At 38.2% G+C, this 27,191-nt stretch overlaps 1 protein-coding gene across 1 annotated transcript; it reads right to left on the minus strand.

The window, feature by feature from the left end:
• Positions 1 to 26,895, minus strand: PRPS1 (phosphoribosyl pyrophosphate synthetase 1). The gene is made up of 7 exons (XM_077146421.1): positions 26,614 to 26,895; positions 13,472 to 13,655; positions 10,726 to 10,824; positions 8,628 to 8,752; positions 5,563 to 5,736; positions 1,785 to 1,944; positions 1 to 1,053 (listed from the first exon to the last, which is right to left on the minus strand). Exons 1-7 carry the CDS (start codon positions 26,733 to 26,735, stop codon positions 961 to 963), a joined length of 957 nt encoding a protein of 318 aa, XP_077002536.1. The 5' UTR covers positions 26,736 to 26,895; the 3' UTR covers positions 1 to 960.
• Between the last annotated feature and the right edge of the window lie 296 nt (positions 26,896 to 27,191).

Raw genomic sequence — 27,191 nt, forward strand, 5'->3', positions numbered from 1 at the left:
CACACACAAAGACACTTTTATTGGTTTCCTCTACAAGAGAAGATAACATCAAGCTTTTTAAAACAGAACCTCAGGTCATTTGGGAGGCCAAACAGATTCAAGGAAAGATGATGAAAATTAAATATTTAAATTAATCAAAAGGCACTACACCATCACCTAAGATCAACTACCATGGTGGCAGCAGGCTAAGGGAGATTAAGCTACAGCAAAACCATCTCATGTAGATGTTAGAGATTACACAGCTTTCCAAAGGATTATGGTACACTGATCATTTGGCCCTAAGAGAATATTTGGCTGGGAAAAAGGCCTGATGGTTTAAGGTAATGCCAAATCAAAAGAAGCAGGTACTAAGGAGAATACAGGATACACAGTTCCCTAGGTGATGGATGAATTTTCTTCCTCCCAAGAAGCATTCATTGTACTGTACAACCTCCTCTCATGACTCCATCCAATGGCTGAAAGCTGCCTGCCCCTACCTTAGGGGAAGCTCAGCAACCAGTACTATGTTTGGAGCAAAGCTGCCTAGGGCTCTAGCTGTAATTTAGCATAGAACTTCTAACACTTGGGGATAGGAGGAACTGTGCTGGTTTGTTGCTAATTGTTCTGAACAAAGAAAACCCTGAAACATTCACATGCAAAGTAGTCTAAGCTTCCCCAGGCATATTCAAACACCCCTACAGGACACCCTCAAAAATCTGAAATCTTGCTGCAGCTGAGCTGTAATTTAAGCTGCAAGACTCACAATATCAATGCCAGAAGGAGCCAACACAGGTACGAAATTCCAGCAGTAACCTCAATCTGCTTTCCCTCAATTTAGGGTAAACTCTAATATAATTTATGTGGGAGGTAGAAAGCTACACTGGAGCAAGCTGGGTCTTCTGCTGAGTTTTTCATCAAATACCAAGGGAAAACAAGGGGCAGGGTTGATTTTATTTTTAAAAAGCTTCAGAAGTTATTCTATTACAAAGGGACATGGCTAAACAGGTAGGAAACAGATTCCCCATTGTGAGTTCTCCTGATGGCTTCTGCAAGGATCATGGAGATATCGATCACCTAGAAAGGCAAGAAAAGAATCAGGTCAGTGTCATATAGAGAGATGACTAGCAAATTTGTAAATGTTGATGAGCAGCCCAATGAGTGTCCTTCCTCTTAAAACATGTGCGACACTATGCTAATTCTCTTCATGAGCTCTACCCCCCAGCTACTATTTAGCAAAAAAATTTTAAATATAACCACTCAGGAAAGAATCAAAATCCTAATGGAGGAAAAATCCTCACTTGTCAAGGTGGTGATGGGTGGACATTTAAAAATCCTTAAACTGAAAAAAATCCTAAAGAATGACAACCCTCTGATTTTAAATATTAATTTCAGGAAGCTAATGGATTGCTGTATACATTTTTAATTAAGCAAGGCTTAAATGAATTACTTTAAAACACTGGTTTCCTGATTTTGCAAGTCTTGGATGAAGTGAAGGAATGTGTATTTAAACAACCTTAGAGGTAATTAAAATAGGCAGCTTCCAAAGCACAACCTGAAGTCCTGCAGGGTGTACCATGAGTTTAAAGGTTTCAAATTATGTCTACAGGCTGACAGAGATACAAATTCACATACATAGACTTGCAAACTTCAGTGAGCATCAGAATCACTGGGAGAAACTGTTAAAATATAGACTCTTGAGCTCCATCTTCTAGACATCATGAGATCTAGCAATCTGAATGTTTAAATGTGACTTTTTTACTTTTCTGGACCACAGATACTCAGTTTCACCAGAATCTCATCCTTACCTGTATTTTGGAGCAATGCTTCATCTTATCCTCCTGAGGTATGGTATTGGTGACTACTACTGCTTCAAAACATGCATTGTTGATGCGAGATATGGCTGGGCCAGAAAATATTCCATGAGTCAAGATAGCATAAACTCTGGTGGCTCCAGCTGACAGAAGTCTAGAAAAGAAAGGACAGAGTAGATCTGGATTCATCTTATCACTGTAGAATCTAGGTTAGGGAGAAGGAGAGAGAACTGGACTAAAAACTTAAATGAATAGGTTTAGATGAGTATAAAAGAACCATGGCAGGGGTTGCTCCACTCAACAAAATCTTTCTCTTCTTCCTGGGCACACACCCAGCTAGACTACATTTTCCTGCCTTCCTTGCAGTTAGGTATGGTCATGTGACCTAATTTTTGGCTATGGCTATGTGGGCAGATATGATGTACACCATGTTTGGCGGGCTTATAAAAATTTTCCAAGGGTGTGATATCCCATGTTCTTTCTTCCTTTCTGGCCTGCCAAGATGGAAATGTCTTCTAAGGTAACCTTAGAAGTCACATGTTAAAGATGAGACGTCCCAAGTTCAAGAGTCTGGGTTCCTGAACTACTAATAGGAAAAATGAGTCCAATCAGAAGTATTCACACTGGAGCATGCCATGAACAAGACAACTTTATCATGTTAAACCACTGACATTTCATGCAGTTGATCTTTTATAGCAACAAGCATTATCTTATAAATACAAGGACAAAATGAGTTTTATAAATGTATTTGCCATGATCCAAACCAGGAATAATATAGCACACAAGTTTTTTTTTTTTTTTCATAGCACCTATACGTGCAGGGCACAAACGCTAAGGTTCTTAAAACATTATGAGAAACAGAAATACAGTCGCATCCTGAGCCATGTACCTCCCCTTCTAAAAAATTACAAGAAACAGAAATAATATTTACCACGCCAGACAAAATAGTTAAGTAGTATTATTTCTGGATGTTTAGAGGGTGTTTCATATATGTATAACCTGGTATTCAGAGATAAGAACAAAGGCGATCAGGTTAGGATTAAGGTAATTCAGAACACAGGGGTAAAGAAGACATTGTTTGTATTTTAGAACCTCACCTACTCTTTGATAATCAAAAAGTACTGGCAAAGTTCCTTGAAGGATGGGAGAAAAAATATGGAACTATTAAATGGGAAATCCCTGATACACTGTCAAACATTAGGGACACCTAAATGAATAGGCCACACCCTTGATCTTGAGGCTTGCTCTTATGAAGCTTATTATGTAGTGGAAAAGCCTAGCCTACCTATACTATAGGTGTGCCTAAGAGTTACCACTGGAGGACCTCTTTTGTTGCTCAGATGTGGCCTCTCTCTGTAAGTCCAACTTTGCAAGTGAAATCACTGCCCTCCCCACTAAGTGGGACAAGACATTCAGGGGTGAAAGTCTCCATGGCAGCGTGGCAGATGACTCCTAGGGATGAGTCCAACCTGGCAACATGGGATCAACAATTCCAACCTGACCAAAAGGGGGAAAAGAAATGTAACTAATAAAGTATGAGTGGCTGAGGGAGTTCAAATACAGCCAAGAGCCTCCTCTGGAGGTCACTGTTATACAAGCTTCAGTTAGACATTGCTACTGATCATAACTTGCTAACCCCCAACCAAAACCATTCCTGTCGGGCAGGCCACGGTGGCTCAGCAGGCAAGAACGCTTGCCTGCCATGCCCGAGGACCCGGGTTTGATTCCTGATGCCTTGCCCATGTAAAAAAAACAAACAAACAAAAAAACCATTCCTGCCAATTCTAAAGAATACCTAGGGCATTATATATAAAATTCTGCAAATGTCGCATGCACTAGGGAAACTTTCCAAAACCTACAACTTCCAGATGGGTCCCTAGACCGAATAAGTCCTGAAATGCAGAGGGGCCAGCCTTTCCAGAACATCAACTAGTTCCATCTCCCTACCCCATATTATTGACTGCCCCTTCCAACGTGAAAAAGTTAGAACAGCCATAGCCCAAACACTCCTAAAGAGTGGGACAGAAAGATCAAAGATGATGGTGTAATTACACAGAGAAGGTAGGATTTAAAAAACAAATACAATTGCTGAATCATCAAATTGATATTTCTTTTAGTCTCCAGTTTCTTAGAGCAGCTAGAAGAAAAAACCTAAAATTGTGGAATTGTAGTCCATACCAAACTCTGAAATTTGTTCTACAACTAATTGTTGGGCTGTGCTTTGAAATTTATTGTTTTGTATATACGTTATTTTTCACAAAAAAGAAAAAAAATTGTAGCGCAGAATGAGCATGTGTTGGGAATGTTTGTGTTTCTTGTAATTTTTTTTAATTAATAAAAAATTTTAAAAAAATGTTGATTGTGATGATAACAAAATATTCCTTCTAGCCTCCTATATTCTGGAGCAGCCAGAAGGAAAAATCTGAGAGGATGGTACAGTAGCCCATGACAAACTCTGGGATCTGTCCTGTAACTAGCTATTTGTTGAAGAGTGCTTTGAAAACTATTGCTTTTTCTTCCTCTGCTTTGCATAACACTTATACAATTAAAAAAAAAAGATTCTACAAAGTTTCCATACATTAGGGTATCCTCCCAGAAACCTACAACCTCCAGATGGGTCCCTAAACCAGTTAAGTCCTGAAACCTAGAGTGGCCAGCCTTTCCAGAACATCAGTTAGTTCCATTTCTCTACCCCTTACTACTCACAGCCCTTCCAACATGCAAAAAGTAGAATGGGCATAGCCCAAATACCCCTAAAAGTGGGAGAATGATCAAAGGTGATGGTGTAGTCACACAGAGAAGATAGGGTTTAACAAATGACTATGATTGCTGAATCATAATACTGATATTTGTTTTAGTCTCCAGTATCTTAAAGCAGCTAGGAGTAAAAACCTAAAATTGTAGAATTATAACCTATACCAAATCTGAAATCTGTTCTACAACTAACTGTGCTGTGCTTTGAAATGTATTGCTTTTTTTGTATATATGTTGTTTTTCACAAAAAAAGAAAAAAAGTAATGATAAAAGTATATATATTTCTTATAGTCTCCAATGTTCTAGAGCAGCTAGAAGGAAAAATCTGAGATGATGGTAATGATGGTATGGTAGTCCTGACAAACTCTTGCGATCTGCTTGTAACTACTTGTTGAAGAGTGCTTTGAAAAATACTGCTTTTTTTCTTTGCTTTGTATATATGTTATATTATACAGTAAAACGTTTAAAAAATAAATAAAAAAAATTATGAGAAACAATACTGTCCACAGTGGCTTGGATTATAGGCAATGGGGAGCCATGTCAGGTTTTAAAGGAGAGGAGTGATGGGATCCAGTCTTGGCTTTAGGAAGTTTAGCAAGTGGCGAGGTGATGTGAAAGATGGATTGGGGAGGTAAGAGATTGCTGGGTATTATAAGAGAGAACAGTGAAGAGGCAATTTGGATAGTGCAGGCAAGAGTTGAGAAGTAATATGAACTAAGATAGTAGCAGCTAAAGTGGATAGTCAAAGGTAAGATTAGAGTCTGCAGCTTAGGTAAAATATGAGAATACATTTCTGTCTCCTCAGATCTTTGAATTTCCATGTTAACTGGTTTAAAAAAACTATCAGAAGTAGTGTTCACCGATTTATACATACTGTACTTCAAGCCTAGAGCAATGAAAAGCCCCAAAGCTAGTCATCATCTCCTCAATTTCATCCCAAAATAAATCAGCAGGCTTAAGCCATTCACACACCAATTAGTTCTTTACTGATAACAATTGGCCCCACTACCCCACTCACTTGTCAGCTGCATGACATATTGTACCACAAGTGTCAGCCATGTCATCCACAAGGATGGCCACTCGATCCTTCACATCTCCTACCAGCACCATGCGGTCCACTTCATTGGCCTTCTTCCGTTCTTTGTGAATCAAGGCAAAGTCCACATTCAACCGGTCTGCAATGGAGGTCACTCTGCAGAATGGAGGGGTGTTCAAAGTTAAAATATGTGTGGGTGTGTGGCTTTAAGACAAAAGAAATGGGCTAAAGAATGACTTATTTTCTGGGAAACTATACTTGTTGAAAGCAAACAGTTCCCAGGGCTGGGAGAAAGCAACTATCATTGCTTGAGTTCTTAAAAGCAAACACCACAAACTGAGTTTTTCTTTCTTTTTTATTTGTTTTACATGGGCGGGCACCGGGAATCAAACCCGGATTTCAGGAATGGCAGGTGAAAATTCTGCCTCTGAGCCACCGCCATACTGCCCCATATTGGGTTTTATAGAGTAATTCCTCCTTATCCTGATAGTTTATAAATGTATTACTCAAACTTAGGTCATAAGCCAATCTGGGTTAAGTAGGGGATAAAAAAAATATGCTCACCAGTCCTGGGAAGCAGTATAACGCCAGGGCACACTTACAGAATGAATTGGGAATGGAAGGAAGGAGATAGAAGACTTAATCAGCAGTGCACAGAATGTCCCAATTTACAGGATGGAACACCAGTGAGGTGTGAATATGGTGAGAAGTTAGCCTGAACATGGTAGGAGAGTAGCAGTCTGTTCCAGTACCTGTGCTCTCACCACACTCCCCAGTGATGGTGTTAAAACAGCCAACAGGCAAAATGTACTCTACCTGGACACTAAGCCTGGGATTTGCTTTTATAACTGCTAGAAAGGAAGTTATACCAATTAACTAGGCAAACTAAGTATCTCACTGTAAAACCCAAACAATCTCTAAATCAAAACAGATAATACAAACTAAACTAGAAGTTAGGATAAAAAAACCAATCTATCTGGTGACAAAGAGTCATTACGAGTCATTCAAACAAAAATCCCTTCAACGTAAATGAAGAATGTGCTAGCTCCAATGACATGTATGTCCAGGCTCCTCTATGCCATCCTCATCATACATTTAAGAAGCAAGTTGTGCTGGTTTGAATTTGTGGACCCCCCAAAAAAGCCATGTCCTTTAATCCTCATTCAGTATTGCTAGGTGGGAGCTTTTTGATTGTTCCCATGGAGATGTGACCCACCAAATTCTGGGTGGTAACTTTTGATTAGATGATTTCCATAGAGGTGTGTCTCCACCCACTGAAGGTAGGGTTGTTTACTGGAGCCCTTTAACAGGGAAACATTTTGGAAAGAGTGACAGAGCTCATGCAGCCAGAGACCTTTGGAGATGCCAAAGGAAAACACCACCATTGGAGCTTCATGAAATAAGAAGCTGGGAGAGAAAGCTAGCAGACACTGCCATGTTCTCCATGTGCCTTTGAGAGAGAAATCCTGAACATCATTGGTTTTCTTGAACGAAGGTATCTTTACCTGGACATTTCTATAGCCTTGCTTTAATTGGGACATTGTCACAGCCATAGAACTATAAACTTGCAACTTATTAAATTCCACCTTTTAAAAGCTGTTCTGTTTCTGGTATATTGTATTCCGGAAGCTAGCAAACTATAACACAACGGCTTTGGGTCTTGTTGTTTTTAATGTAGCATTAATCCAATTGCAGCATCATGCCATGCTCCCCTTGTAACTATAGTTTCATATCTGATATTTTACTGGGCAGGGGAGAACTCTGACCATATGATGGAGAACACAAAGATTGAACCATGACCTAGGTAACATTTGTACCTAAATCTAAATGAACTCTCCATTACTACTGTTTGGGCACATAACATCAATGGTACTCAATACTCTTGGAATGATTATTTTTGATATATGATCAATTAATTTAAGCACCATAAACCTCTCACACTCAATGGCCAACAAACTCCTTAAAGTAACACTCTGTACTCTTAAGTCGAGAAGTATTGTGCAAATCACAATTGCACATCTCTGTACCTACAAAACACACACATACACACACAAAACCTCTGCCAAAACAGAAGCGATAGCTACTAATTTTGAAAATCCACCACTCAAAGAAAATCATAACGAAAAAATTATCAAAGAGCAATTCTACACCCAATTCTGGAAAGAAAAATCCTGCTTGCTTATTTCAAATACAACTATTTTCTAAGTCCTATGGCAAATGGGAGAAAAATGCCCAAAAAGTTGTCAGGACCACTAAGGGTAGTAGTCTTTTAGGCTCTGGTTGGTGAAGAACTAAAGTTCTCAGCCTATCAGTTCTGTGGAAGTTACCGAAATGAAGAAGTTGTTGAGAAACAGTCATTGAAGGTTTGAATGGCTTTTAGAAAGTTCTGAATTAGCTTTTCCTAATCATCTGTGTTTTGAGCTCTTCATTCTATTTCCACAACAAGAACATGTGCCATATTTCTGAATGCATTACTAACACTAAGGGAATTAAGAGCTCTTAGTCGCTGCCATGTGAGCTACAAAGGACTGGTAATTGTCAATCTCTGGCAATCAATTTGTTTAACATTCTAAGGTCTTGGGTTTAATGAAAATACACACTTTATTCTCTTTCCTGGTTTAATATTTTAATTCCAAGGATCAAAACAGTCTATCCAACAGTGTTATAATTGGGTATAAAAGCTTACTTGTCCACTAATAGCATGTGGTTCAATTGCAGCTGCCATTCATAGAAAACCAAATTTCCTACCATTCCTGATAGGTTTGTAGCAGTGGTGTTAACTCTGTGGTGCCAAGTTACCATGTGTTCCAGTCAAGCCCACCAGAACATGATTCTGTAGGGTCCCTTTCCTGTCTTGCCTCTCAAGTAGTGACTCAGGCTAGTAAAAGAGGAGTAAAACTGTATGCAACCCCTGTCCCACTACTGGTACATACAACCATTCTGAAACACTCGAAAACTATCACCTAGATAGAAAAACATAACTTTCTGACACAACTGTTCGAGAGATTTTCCCAGAAGACTGGAAATAATACTAACTGCAACCATACCTCTTAGCTCCACCAGCATCTGGTGAGACAATAGTACAGTTCCTCCATTCAGAGATATTCTCCCTTATCCACTTCAGGACAGCTGGCTCTGCATACAAATTGTCCACTGGGATATCAAAAAAGCCCTGGAGAAAGAAGCTGGGTCAGTTTTGCTTTGTCTTACTTCTCTTTCATTTATAAAAGATTAACACAAAGAAAGTAGTAAAAGAAGTCAATTGTGATGATAAATGCACAGCTATATGATGATACTGTGAACCACTGATTGTACACTTTGGCTGACTACATGGTGTGTGAATATATATCAATAAAAAATTAAAAAAAATAAAGTAGTAATTTGCTCAAAGAATATCTTACTGCAATATTCCAACTGATTGGAAGCCATACCCATTGTGGGAGATAATAAAAACAGTTTCCCTGAGAAACTGAAACCCTCCTACATTGCTGGTGTGAATGTAAAATGGGGTAGCCACTATAGTAAATGCAATAAACAGTCTGGGAGTTCCTCAAAAAGTTAAACAAAGTTACCACAGGACCATTAATTCCATCTCTGAAGTATATATCCAAAAGAAAACAAGGACTCAAGCAGATCCTCATACACTACTGCTCATAAGGGATTATTCATAATAGCCAAAAGGTGTAAACAACTCAAGTGTCCATTACCAGATGAACTGATAAATAGGAATGGAGTGGGTGGTCAGCAATGCCAGAGACCTGGGTTTGATTCCTGGTGCCTGCCCATGCAAAAAAAAAAAGGAACGGAGTTGTGATACATACTACATCATGGATGAACCCTGAAATCATGCTGAATGAAATAAGTGAGTCACAAAAGGATAAATAATATATAATTCGACTTAGGTGGAGCTAGTTAGAAAAAACAAATTTTTAAACAGAAAGGTGATTAGAGGGTACCGGGGGCTAAGGTCGGGGAAGGGAGATGGGGAATTTTTGCCTAATTGGTAGAGTTTCTGTTGGGAATGATGAAAGTTGTAGTGGATGGTGGTGATGGTAGCAGATTACTGTGAATGTTATTAATACCATTGAATTATACACTTTAAAATGGCAAATTTTGTTATATATGTTACCACAAAATTTAAAATAAATAAAAACAAACAAAAACTAACCTTTTTGAATCTGGGCTATATGAGAACCTATATCTGCAAAGCCAGCCCTCAGCCAACCGACAAGTAACCAACCATAGGCGTGTGAGTATGCCCTTGCCAAGAACAGCCAAGTTCAGCCAAGACTAGAACTGACCAGCCAATCTGCACACTCATGAGTTAACAAAATACTTTCTTGCTTTATGCCACTAAATGTTGGGCTGGTTTGTTAAGGAACAAAAGCTACTGTCAAACCAGTTAGAGATGCTATGGTATCCAAACTTAGTAGAAGCTATTTATAATAAATGGTGACAAAGAATAACCAGAAATCAGGAGATACGTGTTTTAGTTCTAGTTGCTACAAATTAGTTGTTTCTTAACTAATTTTTTTGTCTTCTATAAAATAGGTGTAATGTCTATTTTATGTACCTTACTGGATTGTCATAAACCTTAAATGATAATGGTTTGAAAGATTCTTAAAAAGCATAAAATAAGGTGGTATTCTACTGTCTTTACTCTGGAATTATGCTAAAAAGTAGGATCTAATATCTGACGCTCTAAATTTAATACCCTGAATATTTGAGAAGAACAATAACAATGACCACAACAGTGCCCTGTTGTGTCTGTTACATGCCAGGCAACATACTATGACTTTAATATCATCTTATTTAATACGCACAGTAACAAAACAGTATATAGTCAGAGAAGTTAAATAACTTGCCCAAGATTACAAGGCTAGTAAACTAAGTGCCAGAACCAATATTCGAACTAGGTCTCATCCTAAAGCCTAGGTACTTCCTAAAATCCCATCAACCACCCTATCGAACCATCCCCAAATGACTAAGATTATGAATTATGCTTAAGATGAGTACGTTTAAAAGTCTTAGATGTGTAGTTTACTTGAGCTATACTTGGGTACAGTTATTTGCTTCTCTGTAGTTTTCAGTATTATTCCTCCCTTCCCACCTTTCTAACCCCCAATATTTAGCTTCCATTGATACCTGAATTTGAGAAGCATGTAGGTCCATAGTGATGATGTGATCTGCTCCTGCTACAGATAGCATATTTGCAACAAGCTTGGCCGAGATTGGGGCCCGGCTCTAAATGGGGTGGGGAGGAAAGGAAAACACACACACACACGAAAAAAAAAAATCTGAGAAACAGTTCATTTACTCAAGAAGTATTTATTTATAATGGCGTACCTGCTATGCTTAAGGCACTTCACTACCAGGAAATTCATAGAAAAAGACATGGCTATTGACTGAGAAGATCATAACTTGGCACAAATATTAAGTGGAACATCTTTTCTCTAGCTCAGGATATTTATTTCAGAAATGAAAACATCTTCCTAGCTTTTGCGTTAACTTAATGTAGAAATATTGCTATTTTTAGCCTATTTAAGTGTTTCTAAGGCTCAATTATTCTAACTAGGCAGACTTTTAAAACCATTTAAAAAGTAACTATTAAAACCTCTTTTAATATGTACTCAAACTGTATAAAATTTAACATGTCAAAGTTTAAAGATACACCATAGAATGAAAATTATAGGTCACAACTAGGACCCCAATCTTATGACATTTTGAGAGGATCTAACACAGCTTTTTAAAAAAAACAACAAAAACCACTCTATGGGAGCTGGTGCTTACTTTACTGATACAAGTAAAGACCAACTGAGCTAAATGAAAATTATATATGCATGACCCGAATAAATACACAGAATACAAACCTATTGCTCTATATAAACCAATGAAATGTCTACCGATTTGAGAATAGGACAATATCTAAGAGAATATGGTAAAAATGCTCCCTAAAATCATAGTGAAATAAGCCAGATGGAAAAGGATAAAAAATATATCTCGCTTACATGAAATACTTAGAATAAGCAAATTCACAGGAAAAGAGAGGAGATTATAGGTTACCAGGGACCAGGGGTGGGGGAGGGGAGAATGGGGAGTTATTGCTTGACAGGTGCAGAGTTTCTGTTTGAACCATTTCATGGTATCTGTATTTTGGCAGCCTAGCAAACTAGAACAGATTTTTGTACTGCTAAAAGAAAAGTGGGGTGCTGCTATTGCAAATACCAAAAATGAAGAAATGGCTTATTTATTCAGCATGCTGGAAGAATTGTGAGGTACTTGATAGAAAAGGACCAGATTGCTTTGAAGAGACTGTTGACAGAAATATGGACACAAAAGTACTTCCGATGAGGCCTTAGACAGAAATGACGGCTGTCACTGCAAACTGGAAGAAAGGCAACCCTTGTTTTAAAGTGGCAGAGAACTTGGTAAAATTGAGTATTGATGTTGGATGGAAAACAGAATTTGAAAGTGACAGGCTTGAATATTTAGTAGAGGAAATTTCCAAACTAAATGTGGAAAGGGCAGCCTGGTTTCTCTCTACAGCTTATGGTAAAATGCGAGAGAATATGGATAAGTTGAGAACTGGATTCCCGGGCACAAAAAAAACAGAAAATAATGCCTGGGGGTCTAGAGAGGCTGGCCACCACTCCAATGCTTGACAAGGATAGAGCTCACAGCCTGGCCCTCAACCCAGTGCTTGAAGATGTTGGAGCCTTTACCCCAGTGTTTGGGGAGAGCATGGCCACTGTACAAGCACTTGGGAAGGGTGGGGTTGGTGCTCCATCAGGCCTGGAGGACAAGGCATGGTTTTATAGATGACTCTAAGACCTTTGAAATCTAATGGGGCATGCTCTGCAGGGTTTCAGAATTGTTAGGGACCTGTGATCCCAGCTTACCTTCCAATTTCTGCCTATGGCAATGGGAATGTTTATCCTATGCCTCTCCTTCCACTGTATATTGGAAGCAGATAACTTGTTCTCTAGGTTTCAAAGGTTCACAGCCAGAGGAGAAGTGTGCCCAAGGACAGACTGATCATACCCGTACTGATTTTGATGAGACTTTGTAAATGAAATGATTTATGGCCTTTGGGATATTGTGACAGAATGAATGTATTTTGCATATGAAAAGAACGTTTCTTTTTGGGGTCCAGAGGGTGAGGTGTTATGATCTGAAGCTGTATGTACCCCAGGAAAGTATGCTCTTAAAGTGAATCTACTCTTGTGGGTGCAGACCCATTGTAAATAAGAGTTTTTGTGAGTAGGATCTGAAGATATGACATACCTCATTCAGAATGGTTCTTAATTCTCTTACTGGAGTCCTTTACAAAAGAATGAAGAAATTCAGACAAAGAGAGAGAAAGCCAAAGAAGCAAGAAGCTGAAAGCAAGGAAACCCCAAAGAAAAGGGAAAGAATAGTAGACACTGCCATGTGCCTTAACTCCTTGACAGGATTCCAGGATTGCCAGCAGTCGATCTTTGGGAAGAAAACATTGCCTGATGATGCCTTGATTTGGACATTTTTCTCAACCTCAAATCTGTAAGCTTGTAAAGTTAATAAATTCCCATTGTTAAAAGCTGACCCATTTTATAGTATCTGTATTTTGGCAGCCTAGCAAACTAGAATTTAACAGCTGAAATTGGTTAAAATGGGAAATTTTGAGCTGTATATGTTACGACTACTTAAAAGTCCTAAATATATAACTGATTAATTATTAAAGATTTTTTTTTAGGCACCGGGAATCAAACCCGGGTCTCCCGTATGGCAGGCAAGAATTCTGCCACTGAGTCACTGTCACATCGCCCTCTATTAAAGATTTTACTGTAACTTTGGGCAGGTGCCCCTATTTCCCCTTTTTTAAAATAAACAAAAATGGAGATTCTGTTCCTACCTTATCCTTCTTATCCTGCCGGGCATAAGGGAAACATGGGATAACTGCAGTAACCCGGCTGGCTGAAGCAATCTTGCAGGCATTAATCATAATTAAAAGCTCCATGAGATTGTCGTTGATTTCGCCACAACCACTCTGAACAATGTAGACATCCTCTCCACGTACACTCTCTCCAATTTCCACACTACATAGGGAAAATAAGGACAACAGAAAACAATAGCTTTTTGAGCACTATATTATACTTCTATAGACAGGGCAAAAAGCAGAGCTTCCCTCCTAGTATGCTGAGTGGGTTATAACCATGTGTCAATTTTGACCCCCTCAAGACTTCAGGAGATTCCCTCATGTATTCCTGTAACAGAAGCAGTTCACCACCTCAGTTTACATTTCTACATGTGACACAACATTTAAACGAATGACTGTTAGTTTAAAGTACTTACAAGTGATTGAACATAATTTTAGTCAGTGGCTCTTATAATATTTCATATATATACATGTGATTTACATGCAAATTTGCTAGATTACCTGTGACCATATGGATATATGATCTATATTCATATCAAAAGAAGTAGAAATATCATAAAAGAAAGGGATCATTATTGTTAGATAATGCCTTCTATAAAACACAGATCATATTGCAATTCACTCAACAAATAGTAAATGTCCACATGCCAGTCACTTTGCTAGGCGCTAGGGACACAGCAAATAAAACAGATATGGTTTTGGCCTTCTTTCCAATACCTACTGTACTCTGGTCCAATAAGTAAGTCTTATTTAAAAAAAAAATAAAACTACAGGAATTTACTCTAATTATGGAATATTGTTATATTTTACATAAAAGTCTCAATACCCACACTTGGATCCTACCAAGAATAATTTATGATTAAAAAAAAAACACCTCAAAGCAGCACTGTTTTTACCAATTAATTCTCTAGGTGAAGTGTGTGTGTGTATGTTGTGTTCAGGGTCACCTTTTACTCAACCCCTCTTCCCAAACAAAACTTTAAGAAGCATTGTGGAAAGGGACATATCAAAATCAGCAGGAAGTAATTTTATCACCAGAAGAAACTGATGTAGGAGATAATTACTATTTAATACTTGTTCCTTTCCAATCTAAGTAGCTACTGAAGGGATTCTACAATTTAAAAGAAAGGAAAAAGTTAATATTATAACAAGAAAAATAAAAACAAATGGCAAAAAAAAAAAAAAATAGAAACCAATTATATATAACTGGGAAGCTGAGATTCCTAGTGGCTAGAACAAAAAGGAAAACACATTTGAATAATCTTGAGAAAAATTTTCTTCAGTCGTTGAATTCAAGATCATTATGGTAAAAGTGCATTTGCTCAAATCGATAATCTAAGTTTCTACCTCCAGAGTAGAAAAAGGGCAAAATAATGAGACAAGAAAATAATAACGAAAAGAACAGAAACTGAAAACAGAACAGTAGAGAAAAATTAATGAAACAAAAAGCTGGTTCTTGGAGTGAGAGTGATAAAATTGATAAACCTCTTAGAAGACTGACAAAAAACGGCCTCCATGAGAATTCTACCAAACATTTAAAGAATTAACACCAATTTAATTTAGCACAATCCCTTCCAGAAAACAGAAGAGGGAACATTTCTAACTCATTTTATAAAGCCAGTATTACCACTAAATTCAGAGAAAAGCAAGAGACCTAAAGCTCAAGTTTAAAAATATACTAGAGTAAACATTAAACTGTAGCCTTCCATGAAAGCTGAGATCAATAAAAGTATAACTAAAAACAAAGATACTGCTGTAGTTAGTCAAAAGAACCTAGTCCAGTCCTATCACTTTCTGAGAAATCATACAATATGTGAGGGAGCTTGGAAGACTCTGGTTTTTAACAGTTAATGGGGTATGGACCTTCCTGGGAACATGGGACAGAAATCCTAGAATGAGCTGGGACTCAGCACCAAGGGATTGAAAAAACCTTCTCAACCGAAAGGGGGAAGAGAGAAATGAGACAAAATAAAGTGTCAATGGCTGAGAGATTCCAAACAGAGTCGAGAGGTTATCCTGGAGGTTATTCTTATGCAGTAAACAGATATCACCTTTTTAGTTAAGGCCTAACAGAGAGGCTGGAGAGAACTGCCTAAAAATGTAGAGCTGTGTTCCAGTAGCCATGTGTTCTGGTTTGCTAGCTGCCAGAATGCAACACACCAGAGACGGATTGGCTTTTAATAAAAGGGGATTCATTTTGTTGGTTCTTCAGAGGAAAGGCAGCTAACTTTCCACTGAGGTTCTTTCTAACGTGGAAGGCACAAGATGGTCTCTGCTGGTCTTCTCTTCAGGCCCCTGGGTTCCAACAACTTTCCCCGGGGTGACTTCTTTCTGCATCTCCAAAGGCCTGGGCTGAGCTGCAAGTGCTGAGATGAGGAATGCCGAGCTGCTAAGCTGTGCTACTGTGCTACGTTGCGATCTCCCATTTAAGCACCAGCCAATTAAGTCAAAGGTCACTCATTGCAGTAGAAACGCCTCCTAGCTGACTGCAGATGTAATTGGCAACAGATGAGGTTCACGTACTGTTGGCTTATGACCGCAGCAACAAGATTAGGTATGCTCACCTGGCCAAGTTGACAACTGAATCTAACTAACACACCATGTTTCCTGGAGATGACTGTATAATGATATAGCTTTTACAATGTGACTGTGTGATTATGAAAACCGTGTCTGATGCTTCTTTTATCTACCTTATGGAAAGATGAGTAAAACATATGGAATAAAAATAAATAAATAATAGGGGGAACAAATGTTAAAATTAAAAAAAAAAGAGTAAAGCACCGTTAGAAGCTTTCTCCTTAGCTACAGCAATCATCAAAATTCCCTTCCACTCTCTGCCTTCCCTATTATGACCATTCACAAGCATGGTCATTTCCTACAACTCCAGCCTAACACAGAAGTCAAACTTATATACCAATGTTTTCCTCAACAATTCTTCCCAAAGTGATGTTTTTGACATTCTTACATTTCTAACCAATCTAAAATCAAAGTGTCACTACTAAGAATCTCTGAAGACATTACGCTATTTCACACCTTAAAATCTGAGCATGCTTTATTTTTTATTTTTATTATTATTTTTATGTTTTCTCTATATTATCATTCTATATCTTTTTCTGTTGTTTTGCTAGTTCTTTTCCTAAATTGATGCAAATGTAGTAAGAAATGATGATCATACATCTATGTGATGATATTAAGAATTACTGATTGCATATGTAGAATGGAATGATTTCTAAATGTTGCGTTAATTTTTTTAATTAATAAAAAAAAAATCTGAGCATGAACTATCAACCTTTAACAATTTAGCAAACTTCTAACAATCCTTTGACAATCAGAAAAAAACTTCACCTCCTGCATAAAATCTTTCCAAAACCATTTCAACCCTAAAAAGCTGACCAACTCCTCATTGTTGCTGAAATATACTTTGAAATGAAATGTGTCCTGAATAAATGAAAGCCCACCAAAAAATTCATGCCCAACCCTCCAAAAATAGAAATAAGAAATAGCTCACCTCACTTACTATAAAGCCACAGTGGTCAAATCAGAATGGTACTCGCACAAAGACAGAAAGACTGACCAGAGGAACTTCAGAATTGCGAGTACAAAGATTGATCACCAAATTTATGGACATCTGATCTTCAATAAAGTCCCCAAGTCCACTGAATTGGGAGAGAATAGTCTTTTCAATAAATGGGCATGGGAAAACTGGACTTCAATAGCCAAAAGAATGAAAGAGGACCCCTACCTTATACCCTATTCAAAAATTAATTCAAAATGGATCCAAGACCTAAATGTAACAGCTAGTACCGTAAAACTTCTAGAACAAAAATGCAGGGAAACATCTTCAAGATCTAGTAATAGGAAGCAGCTTCTTTACACCTAAAGTACAAGCTGTGGGTGGGCCACGGTGGCTCAGCAGGTAAGAGTGCTTGCCTGCCATGCCCGAGGACCCGGGTTCGGTTCCCGGTGCCTGCCCATGTAAAAAAAAATAAATAAAAAAAAAATAAAAGTGTTTAAAAGTACAAGCTGTGAGGGAAAAAATAGACAAATGGGAACTCCTTAAGATCAAGAGCTTCTGTGCCTCAAAGGACTTTGTTAAAAAGATGAAGAGGCAGCCAACTCGATGGGAGAAAATGTATGGAAACCACATATTGGATAAAGGCTTGATATCTTTTTTTTTCCATTCTACATATATAATCAGTAATTCACAATATCATCACATAGTTGCATATTCATCATCATGATCATTTCTTAGAACATTTACATCAATTCAGAAAAAGAAATAAAAAGACAACAGAAAAAAATTCATACATACCATACCCCTTACCCCCGCCTTCCACTGATCACTAGCATTTCAATTTAAATTTATTTTAACATTTGTTCCCCCTATTATTTATTTTTATTCCATATGTTTTACTTGTCTGTTGATAAGGTAGATAAAAGGAGCATCATCAGACACAAGATTTTCACAAGCACACAGTCACATTGTGAAAGCTATACAATCACCTTCAAGAAACATGGCTACTGGAACACAACTATACATTTTCAGGCCATTCCCTCCAGCCTCTCCATTACATCTTGACTAACAAGGTGATATCTATTTAATGCATAAGAATAACCTCCAGGATAACTTCTCAACTCTGTTCGAAATCTCTCAGCCACTGATACTTTATTTTGTCTCATTTCACTCTTCCCCCTTTTGGTCAAGATTTTCTCAATCCCTTGATGCTGAGTCTCAGCTTATTCTAGGATTTCTGTCCCACGTTGCCAGGAAGGTCCATACCCCTGGGAGTCATGGCCCATGTAGAGAGGGGGAAGGCAGTGAGTTTGCTTGTTGTGTTGGCTGGAGAGAGATCGGCCACATCTGAGCAACAAAAGAGGTTTTCTTGGGGTGACTCTTAGGCCTAATTTTAAGTAGGCATGACCTATCCTTTGTGGGGTTAAGTTTCATATGAACAAACCCCAAGATTGGCGGCTCAGCCTATAGCTTTGGTTGTCCACATTGCTTGTAAGAATATCAAGAATTCAACTTGGGGAAGTTGAATTTTCCCCATTTCTCACCATTCCCCAAAGGGGACTTTGCAAATACTTTTTTATTCACTGTTCAAATCACTCTGGCATTTATCGGGACATCACTCTGGACAAACCAACAAAATCTCATGCCCTACTCAAGGTCCCATGTACTTATGGTGTTCAATTAAGCTGTCTACATAAGTTATATTAGGAAATGCATTAGTCAAACTATAAACTTTGTATCAAATAAACATTTTTTGCTTAAGTCTCACATATAAGTCGAAATTTTAAAATATTAATTACCATCTATTTTCAGCACCCTGCAGTAATGACGTTCCTTTGTTCTTCCTCATGCAAAAACATTTTTAAAATTTGTACATTTAGTCTCTATCATTATACACTCTAGGCATTTCTAGATTAAACCATCTCAGCCTTTATCGTCTATCTCTCTTTTCATTTGTGTCCCCAGCCCTCCTCCCTCTATCATTCTCACATTCAGCTTCATTCAGTGTTTTAAATAATTGTACTATAGTTAGGTAGCATTGTGCTGTCCATTTCTGAGTTTTTACAATCAGTCCTGTTGCACAATCTGTATCCTTTCAGCTCCAATTACCCAATACCTTACCCTATTTCTATCTCCTGATGGTCTCTGTTATCAGCAACATTCTCCAAATTTATTCAGTAATGTCAGTCATATCAGTGAGACCATACAGTATTTGTCCTTTTGTTTCTGGTTAATCTCACTCTACATCATGTCCTTAAGGTCCAACCATGTGGTTACATACTTCATAAGTTTATTCTGTCTTACAACTGCATAATATTCCATCGTATGTATATACCACAGTTTGTTTAGCCACTTGTCTGCTGATGGACATTTTGGCTGTTTCTATCTCTTTGCAATTATAAATAATGCTGCTATAAACATTGGTGTGCAAATGTCCGTTTGTATCCTTGTCCACATGTCCTCTGAGTAGATACCTAAGATTGGTATTGCCAGGTCATACGGTAATTCTATATTTAGCTTTTTGAGGAAATGCCAAACTGCCTTCCGCAGTGGTTGTACCATTTGACATTCCCACCAAGAGTGGATAAGTGTGCCTCTTTCTCCACACCCTCTCCAGCACTTGTCATTTTCTGTTTTATTGATTATGTCCATTCTGGTGGGTGTGAGATGATATCTCATTGTGGTTTTGATTTGCATTTCTCTAATAAGGGCTTGATATCTTATGTACATAAAGAAATTACACACCTCAACAACAAAAGAACAAACAACCCAATTTTAAAATGGGCAGAGGAAATGAATAGGTACTTTTCTAAAGAGCAAACACAGATGATGGCTAAAAAGCACACGAAGAGCTGCTCATCTTCACTGGCTATAAGGGAAATGCAAATTACGATGGCAATGAGATATATCACCTCATACCTATAAGAATGGCTGCTATTAAACAAACAGGGAACTATAAATGTTAGAGAGGATGCAGAGAAATTGGAACACTTATTCGCCATGGGTGGGAATGTAAAATGGTTCAGCCACTGTGGAAGTCAGTTTGACGATTTCTCAGAAAACTAAATATTGAGCTGCCCTATGACCCGGCAATTCCAATACTCAGTATATACCCAGAAGAGTTGAAGGTAGTGACATCTGCATACCAATGTTCATAGTGGCACTACTCACAATTGCCAAGAGCTGGAAACAATCCAGGTTCCCGTCAACGGGTGAGTGGATAAACAAAATGTGATATATACATACAATAGAATATTATGCAGCATTTAGACAAAATGATATCCTGAAACACTACAACATGGATGAACCTTGAGGACATAATGCTGAGTGAAATAATCCAGACACAAAAGGACAGATACTGTATGATTCTGTTATTATGACTTTGATAAAGCTGCCAGTGTTTTGGAGTAGCTGGAAGGAAAAATCTGAGATGAGGGCAATAGTAGCCCATGCAAAACTCTGCTGTTCTGTAGCTGCTTGTTGAAGTGTACTTTGAAAATTATTGCTTTTTTTCTTTCTTTCTTTGTATATGTTATCTTTTGCAATAAGAAAACGGTTAAAAAAAACTATAGGCAATTATAGTAATATTAGATAAAATAAATTCCTGAAATAAAAAATTTGAAAATATTTAGTAACATCACTCACTACTATAGCAAAGCTGATATTTGTAATAACTTTTTACTTGCTATTTAGAGAATGCAGTTTTGTTTTGTTTTTTAACATGGGCAGGCACTGGGAAGAGAATGCAGTTTTGATAGTTGATCAAATGGTATTTAAGATAATGTTTAATACTTAAATTTAGGAAACTCTGATATCTGCACCTATAGATTTTTTTTTCTTCCTTGCTTTAATTTTAAATTGGTTTATGAAACATATTGTACAAACAGGCTTTACAGTGATTACTTAGATATATATTTTTAACATTCTATGGATAAGCTAACTAAGATATCCATTTAGGTGGTTAAGATTTCCATGTGTTAATTGTAAAAATATTTGTATCTTCACATTTTCCTAGTCAGGAAAATATTTACAACATAGGCCACTACTATAGCAATACAGGTATTTCTCCTTGATATTTTGAAAACATTCACAGTTTTGACGGCTGATCAAATGGTATCTAAGTTAGTGTTTAATACTAAGATTTTAAGAACTTTGCTATCTGAATTTGTAGATTTTTTCTTTGTTGCCTTAACTTTAAATTGGTTTATGAAACTTACTGTGCAAACAGATTTTACAATGATTATATGAATACTTTATTTAAATATGCCTAATGGTTAAGCTAACTAAGATATCCATTTTTGGCAGTACTAAGTGTTAAAAAAAAAAAAAAAGAATTAAGGCACTAAAAAAAAACAGCTCATCTCAAAGGTTTTTTCTCCCTGGCTTACACCATAGTCACATTGTCCACTACTGCATTCCTTGAACTCACCCTTTCTCATTCCATGGCTTCTCCATTTCTTCACACTACATGAAATGTTCTCCCTACAATTAGCTCACTTATTTTTCAGATCTCCAATCAAAATATCTTCCCAGACCATCTTATTTGAAGTGACTTCCCTGAGAACCACTAGATTAAAAATGACTTTAGAAATATATCAACCAATTATACCATATGGACCTTATTTGCATAGCAATCCAAACAAACTGTAAACAAAAAAAAAAACATGTATGAGACAGGGAAACTTGAACAAGGACTTCTTTTTTAAGGCATGATAATGGTATTGTGACTACAAATAGAAACGGATGATTGGATATCATTTCTGGGCTGACTTCAAAATAATCCAGTTGACGGTATGTATGAACAGGGAATAGATGAAACAAGATTAGACACAAGTTGATAATTATAGGGTGGGGATCATTATACTATTCTCTTTACTTCTGGGTATGTCTGAAACATTTCAAAATAAAGTTAAATGGATAAAGTTATCCTCCCCAGTTATTCTCTCATCACCCTGATTATTCCTTTCAGAACACTTATAACTTGTTATCACTTGTTTATGCACTTGCATATTGTCTGTCTCCTCTACTAGAATGCAAACTCCATGAAGTCAGGGAGCAGATCTGTTAAGCTCAGCTGTATCCTCAGACAGCCAGTGCCAATAGCATGAAAGAATAATGTATGAATGAGTGAAAGAACACTCAGGATCAAGCTGCTTCTCACATCCATTCATGTTATCAAAACATAACATGCTTATGGGTAATTGGAGCTGAAGGGATACAGACTGTGCAACAGGACTAGATACAAAAACTCAAAAATGGACAGCACAATACTACCTAATTGTAATGTAATTATGTTAAAACACTGAATGAAGCTGCAAAAAAAAACATAACATGCTGCAGGGCCTTCTGTTGCGAAAATTTAAAAGACTGACTTTGATTATCACAAGATAATCACAAGAAAACACTTAGGTTTCTACAACTAGGGACAAGTGGGAACATGCTTCTTTAGAAAGTTTTGACAAATCTACCCTACTCTTTAACAGATAATCAGATGATACCTCATTTTGAGTAGAACAACAACCTGATATGCCCAACAAGATGAGCTAGCTCCAAAGAATTTTAGGATAGGATCTTTGAATAGCGATAGCGAGTGACACGATGAAATAACAGCAATTTCGTGGACTTCCACATAGTTGAATTGACATAGAACTATTTTTGTTTGTTTTAACTTAGGGATACTTAACTTGATTCAAAAAGAAGAACGATAAAGTATCCTCTATGCTGATGACATTTTTTTTACATGGGCAGCAACCGGGAATCGAACCCAGGTTTCAGGCATAGCAGGCAAGAACTCTGCCTGCTGAGCCACTGTGGCCTGCACTGCTGATATTTTATTCGTCACTGAGATTAGTCTTAAAAAAAAAGAATCTGTTGGTAATGTTAACTATGCCAGAGCCAGAATTGCTTTGTGAAGATATTCTTCAAAACTCAAACGGAGAGGCAGGAAGGAGCCAGGGAGGGCTTTCCAGAAGAACAACTTCTGTCTTTTCTGAAGAGTGGGCCCTAAAACATCACTGCCCAACATGGTAGCCACTGGCCACATGTACTTACTGAGCACCTGAAATTGAACTGAGATGTGCTGTAAGTGTAAAATGTACACCTTATTTTGAAGACAGCATAAATAAAAGAGAAAATATCTCAATAATTTTTGTATTTATTACATATTGAAATTATAATGGTTTGGAGGTATTAACATAAATAAAATGTATTATTAAAAGAAAAAACTCACATGGACAGGACTAAACACCTACAAGTGAGTATGTTCTGCTAGCTACTCATGCTGATAGTCCAACAAGAGGCAGTGTAAATTAAAGGGACAACTTCTCAAATCTCCTTCACTACTAACACTGCCCTTTAAAAAGGTTCAGGCTAAAATAGACCCTCCTGTGTATTGTGATTCAAAACTATTAAGAAAATTTTAATCCTGCCCACAGTCACTCTCCATACCTCACATCCTTGACTAAGATCTCGATTTCCCTGGGACAGAATGAAAGTCAGGCACGTTGATTTTCACTAAAAAGTCAACTTTGCCCTCTGCTATCAGAAGTCTGTGGTTCTTGCTTCTGTCAAGAACACAGAACAACATCTGTGCTCCAGGAATTCACGTACCACAGTCAAGTTGCTTGATTAGGAGCCTGAGGAAAAATGTACAATTGGAACAATTAATCCAAGACAGTATAAGGAATAGTCTAAGTAACTATTCTCTCAAGTTTTTAAAGTTTATTATTATCAAGTAAGACTGGAAGACAGCATAAACCATGGTAGCTTATCTCCCTTTACAGATATTCACAGTAATGGATATTGGTGACGGTTAGCACAATATTGTGGATGTAAATAAAACTATTGAATTGTACACTTGAAAGTGGTTAAAATGGGAAATTTTGAGTTGGATAAGACACTACAATAAAAATTCAGAAAAGGAAATGAAAAATAATATCCACAAAATTGATACATTGCTCATTATGCTATTCAATATCACTCTTTAAGGATCCCACCCATAAATTCCTAGAATTTTGTGCCTGAAGGTCTCTAAAGAGAATTTTTATTTCATGAAAATGAAAAAGATATAATCCCCTGCATATGCTTTTATCCCTTTTGCTACCAGGAAGCTAAGGGATACAACTGAACAGTAAGCTTCAGTAACTATTTTATGCCAAATTCTTGGCATAATTACTGTAATCTTTTGTTCTCTAAGGCTTCTGATGCATCCATCTTAGCTAACCTTCTGTACTTGTAACAATAGTGAAACATGCTTCAAATCCATTCTTGAAAGGAGAGGTATTAATTATAAAATTAACACTGCCAATTTAAATATCAAGAGACTAGCTGACAAATATTTAACATTAGTACAGGTGATCCTTTTAAATATTATATATTCTAACATAAGATAAATTTTGAAAAAAAATTTTTTTTTAAATTACTTTCCAGAGAATTAAAAAAAAAAAAAAATCCAAGGAACGGCACAACACAAGCAGTGAACCCTATATTAAATCATGGACTATATAGTTAATAGTACAATTGTAAAAACGTGCTGTCATCAATTGTAGCAACATTCCATACCAATGAAAGGTGTTGATAATAGGGTGGTATATGAGAACCCTGTATTTTATGCATGATTGTTCTGTAAACCCACAACTTCTCTAATAAAAAAAAAATCTATAAAAAAAGTACTTTCCAGCTCACTGCCCCACACAATTACTAGTACCATTTTTATATTATTACTTGATGATATTTAACTAGCAGTTCATGTATCTCCAGAAACTAAAAGACTAAAAACTTAAGACTAAAACAAACTCAGCACAGGAGGATGTCTGTTATGATAAGGCATGCATCAAAGTAACTTGAAAATGTTATTTAACTATGTCACAAACAAGGTGGTGTGAGTAAACTAGGACACTGCCTTGTTTTACTATGTAAAATTCTAATTTCACTATTTAAGACCAATCGTTTCCTCTAGTAGTTCTCTAAGGTACAGACTTATATTAGCTTCTCCTTCACCCTTTCCTTAGAATCGGCATAAATGCATATACTGGCATTGAATATTAAGAAATATCATATCAGCAAAAGTTTAAAAGAACAGTAATACCTAGTATTACCTAGGTAAATCACTTAACCTGTGAATGAAAATCATTCTTGTCCCCTAGACCACATTGCCACTCCCAATGTCTGGTACTGTTTGCTCTTGCAGCAGCTTGGCTAATCTCTTCTGATTAAGGTACAGCCTGGCTACAGATGGCACAGTGTTTGCATTATCATTTGCATCACAATCAGTGGTACAATAATCAGTCATCCAGAAGGAAGTTGTCCATTACAGGAGAATACTTTCATCAGCAGAGTCTAAAAAAAGATTAAAGGAGCTACACTTTGGAAAACGGTTTAAAGAAAAAAAAAAAAACAGAAAGAAACAAAAGCATTTAGGAAAAGTGCTCAAAGTAATCTTATCTGACAACCCATCAAGTGAAATGTACCCCCCTAACAGATGATTGCTTTTGTAAGAACGTGGGTGCTAAGCTGATTTGATCAATAGGGCTAACACCAAAGCACAAGCAACACCTATTAGAACCAGAAGATTTTACATTTAGGTGAAAGGGGCACTGACAAAATCAGGTTAAACAAGTTATCTGTAAGAATGCCTAGAGTGGAGGTTGGGGGTAGAAGTTGGGAGAGGGGCAAGTGTTACCCGTAATGCAACGAAAATAAGTCAAGTAGCAGTACTGCGTGATCCCGGTCTTCCATTCCATCACTCTTTCTTCATATATGTTAACACGCTATTGTACAATTGTTCCCTAAATTCATCACGCAGCTAAGAGAAATGGACAACTTCAGGACAGATGTTGCTACTGAAAAATATGCTTTTGAGCTCTCTGTACTGAGAGGCCAAAGATTCCAGAATCTTTCTCCTTAAGATTCTCCAGGATGGCTCGAGCTGAGATGGTGGCTATCAAGTAGAGTTAAGGCATCACTTTATTCGATCAACTAGCTTTAACTTCAGTATGGCTCCGATCACTCTATATATGATTCTAAAATTGTGAACACCCAACGTTGTCCAACTTAAGGGAAGTTCTCAGTGATCATTTTGGCGCCTTCAGTACGTCAGTTCCACTCCATAGCACATCAGACCGATACCATTTCGAACTGAAAAGCTGCTTCTTAGACTCAAGGGGAAAGACCGGGAGGGCTCTACAACGTAAGCTGGTCCAAGAGTGAAGTGGGTGGCTCAACAGTGAAGCGACAAAGCCACGTGTAACCACGGCCGAGGCTAAGTGTCTGTGCCCTCCCCTTGCTCTAGGCAGCCACTATCCCCGCATTGGGTCTTCCAGCCCTTGCCTTCAAACCCAGCCGAGGCAGCCTCGCCGCAAGCTCCATCTTGACTCCACCCCACCTCACCATGAGAATGAACATGACCCTCCCGCGAGAGGTAAAATAACGGAAACAGCCCGCGGGGGCACGCTCGCCACCAGCTACCGCTTCTTCCCCCCACCCCCTGCACTCAGAGGTAGGGCTTCGGTGGCAGCGGCCCCATCACTACCCTACTCCGCCGCCCAAGCGTCGCCCCCGCTGCCCGGGCAGGTGAGGCTCGTCGGGGTCCCAACTTCGCCCTTACCAGGTCTCCTGGTTGCTGAATTTCTTAGTTACCACCTTGCCTAGCTCCAGGCCCAGGCGGTCGGCAATTTTCTGGGATAAGTCCTGATGAGAGCTGCCGCTAAAGATTTTGATATTCGGCATCTTGGCCAGCTATCTTAGGCACTCTTCGCTCACTGATCGCTGCTGCTGCTGTCGATACGGAACCGAAGTATCACCACAGACTAAGCACGAACAGCTTCGCGTTGCTACTCCGCCATCTTACGTTCCCGCCGGGCGCGCGGCTCTAAATTGCCCAGCGCCGGGGAGGCGGGGATAGCACGCAAGTCCACACCCCGCGTTCACCGATTAGCGCAGCCGTAGCGAGGGGACGGTGTCCTCGCTGTAGCTCCGCCTCCTCCCGCTTCGGGGGGGTGGTGCTTTTGGCTGGAGGGCGCGAAGGGGCGGTATTAAGGAGTAGCCCCGCCCACTGTAGCTAGGCTGTGGGGGAACTCCGACTAGCTGGTGAAGAGATTTTCAAAGGGGGAGAAGGATAGAGGGATGCTGGTGAAGGGTAATAGGCCGCGCGTTTTTTTCTTCAGCACAAGAAGTCTGGCTCTG

This window comes from Tamandua tetradactyla, chromosome X (genome assembly GCF_023851605.1).
Source record: "Tamandua tetradactyla isolate mTamTet1 chromosome X, mTamTet1.pri, whole genome shotgun sequence".
NCBI classification, from domain to species: Eukaryota; Metazoa; Chordata; class Mammalia; order Pilosa; family Myrmecophagidae; genus Tamandua; species Tamandua tetradactyla.

Bases quoted from the DNA above. Each gene is read 5' to 3' on its own strand.
- PRPS1 (XM_077146421.1), bottom strand. From the start codon at position 26,735: ATGCCGAATATCAAAATCTTTAGCGGCAGCTCTCATCAGGACTTATCC. The intron at 1,945-5,562 runs GTGAGTGGGGTA...TTTCTTTTCTAG, and splicing joins ATATGTCATGCAGCTGACAA to ACTTCTGTCAGCTGGAGCCA. The intron at 1,054-1,784 runs GTAAGGATGAGA...TTGCCTTTCTAG, and splicing joins AGCATTGCTCCAAAATACAG to GTGATCGATATCTCCATGAT.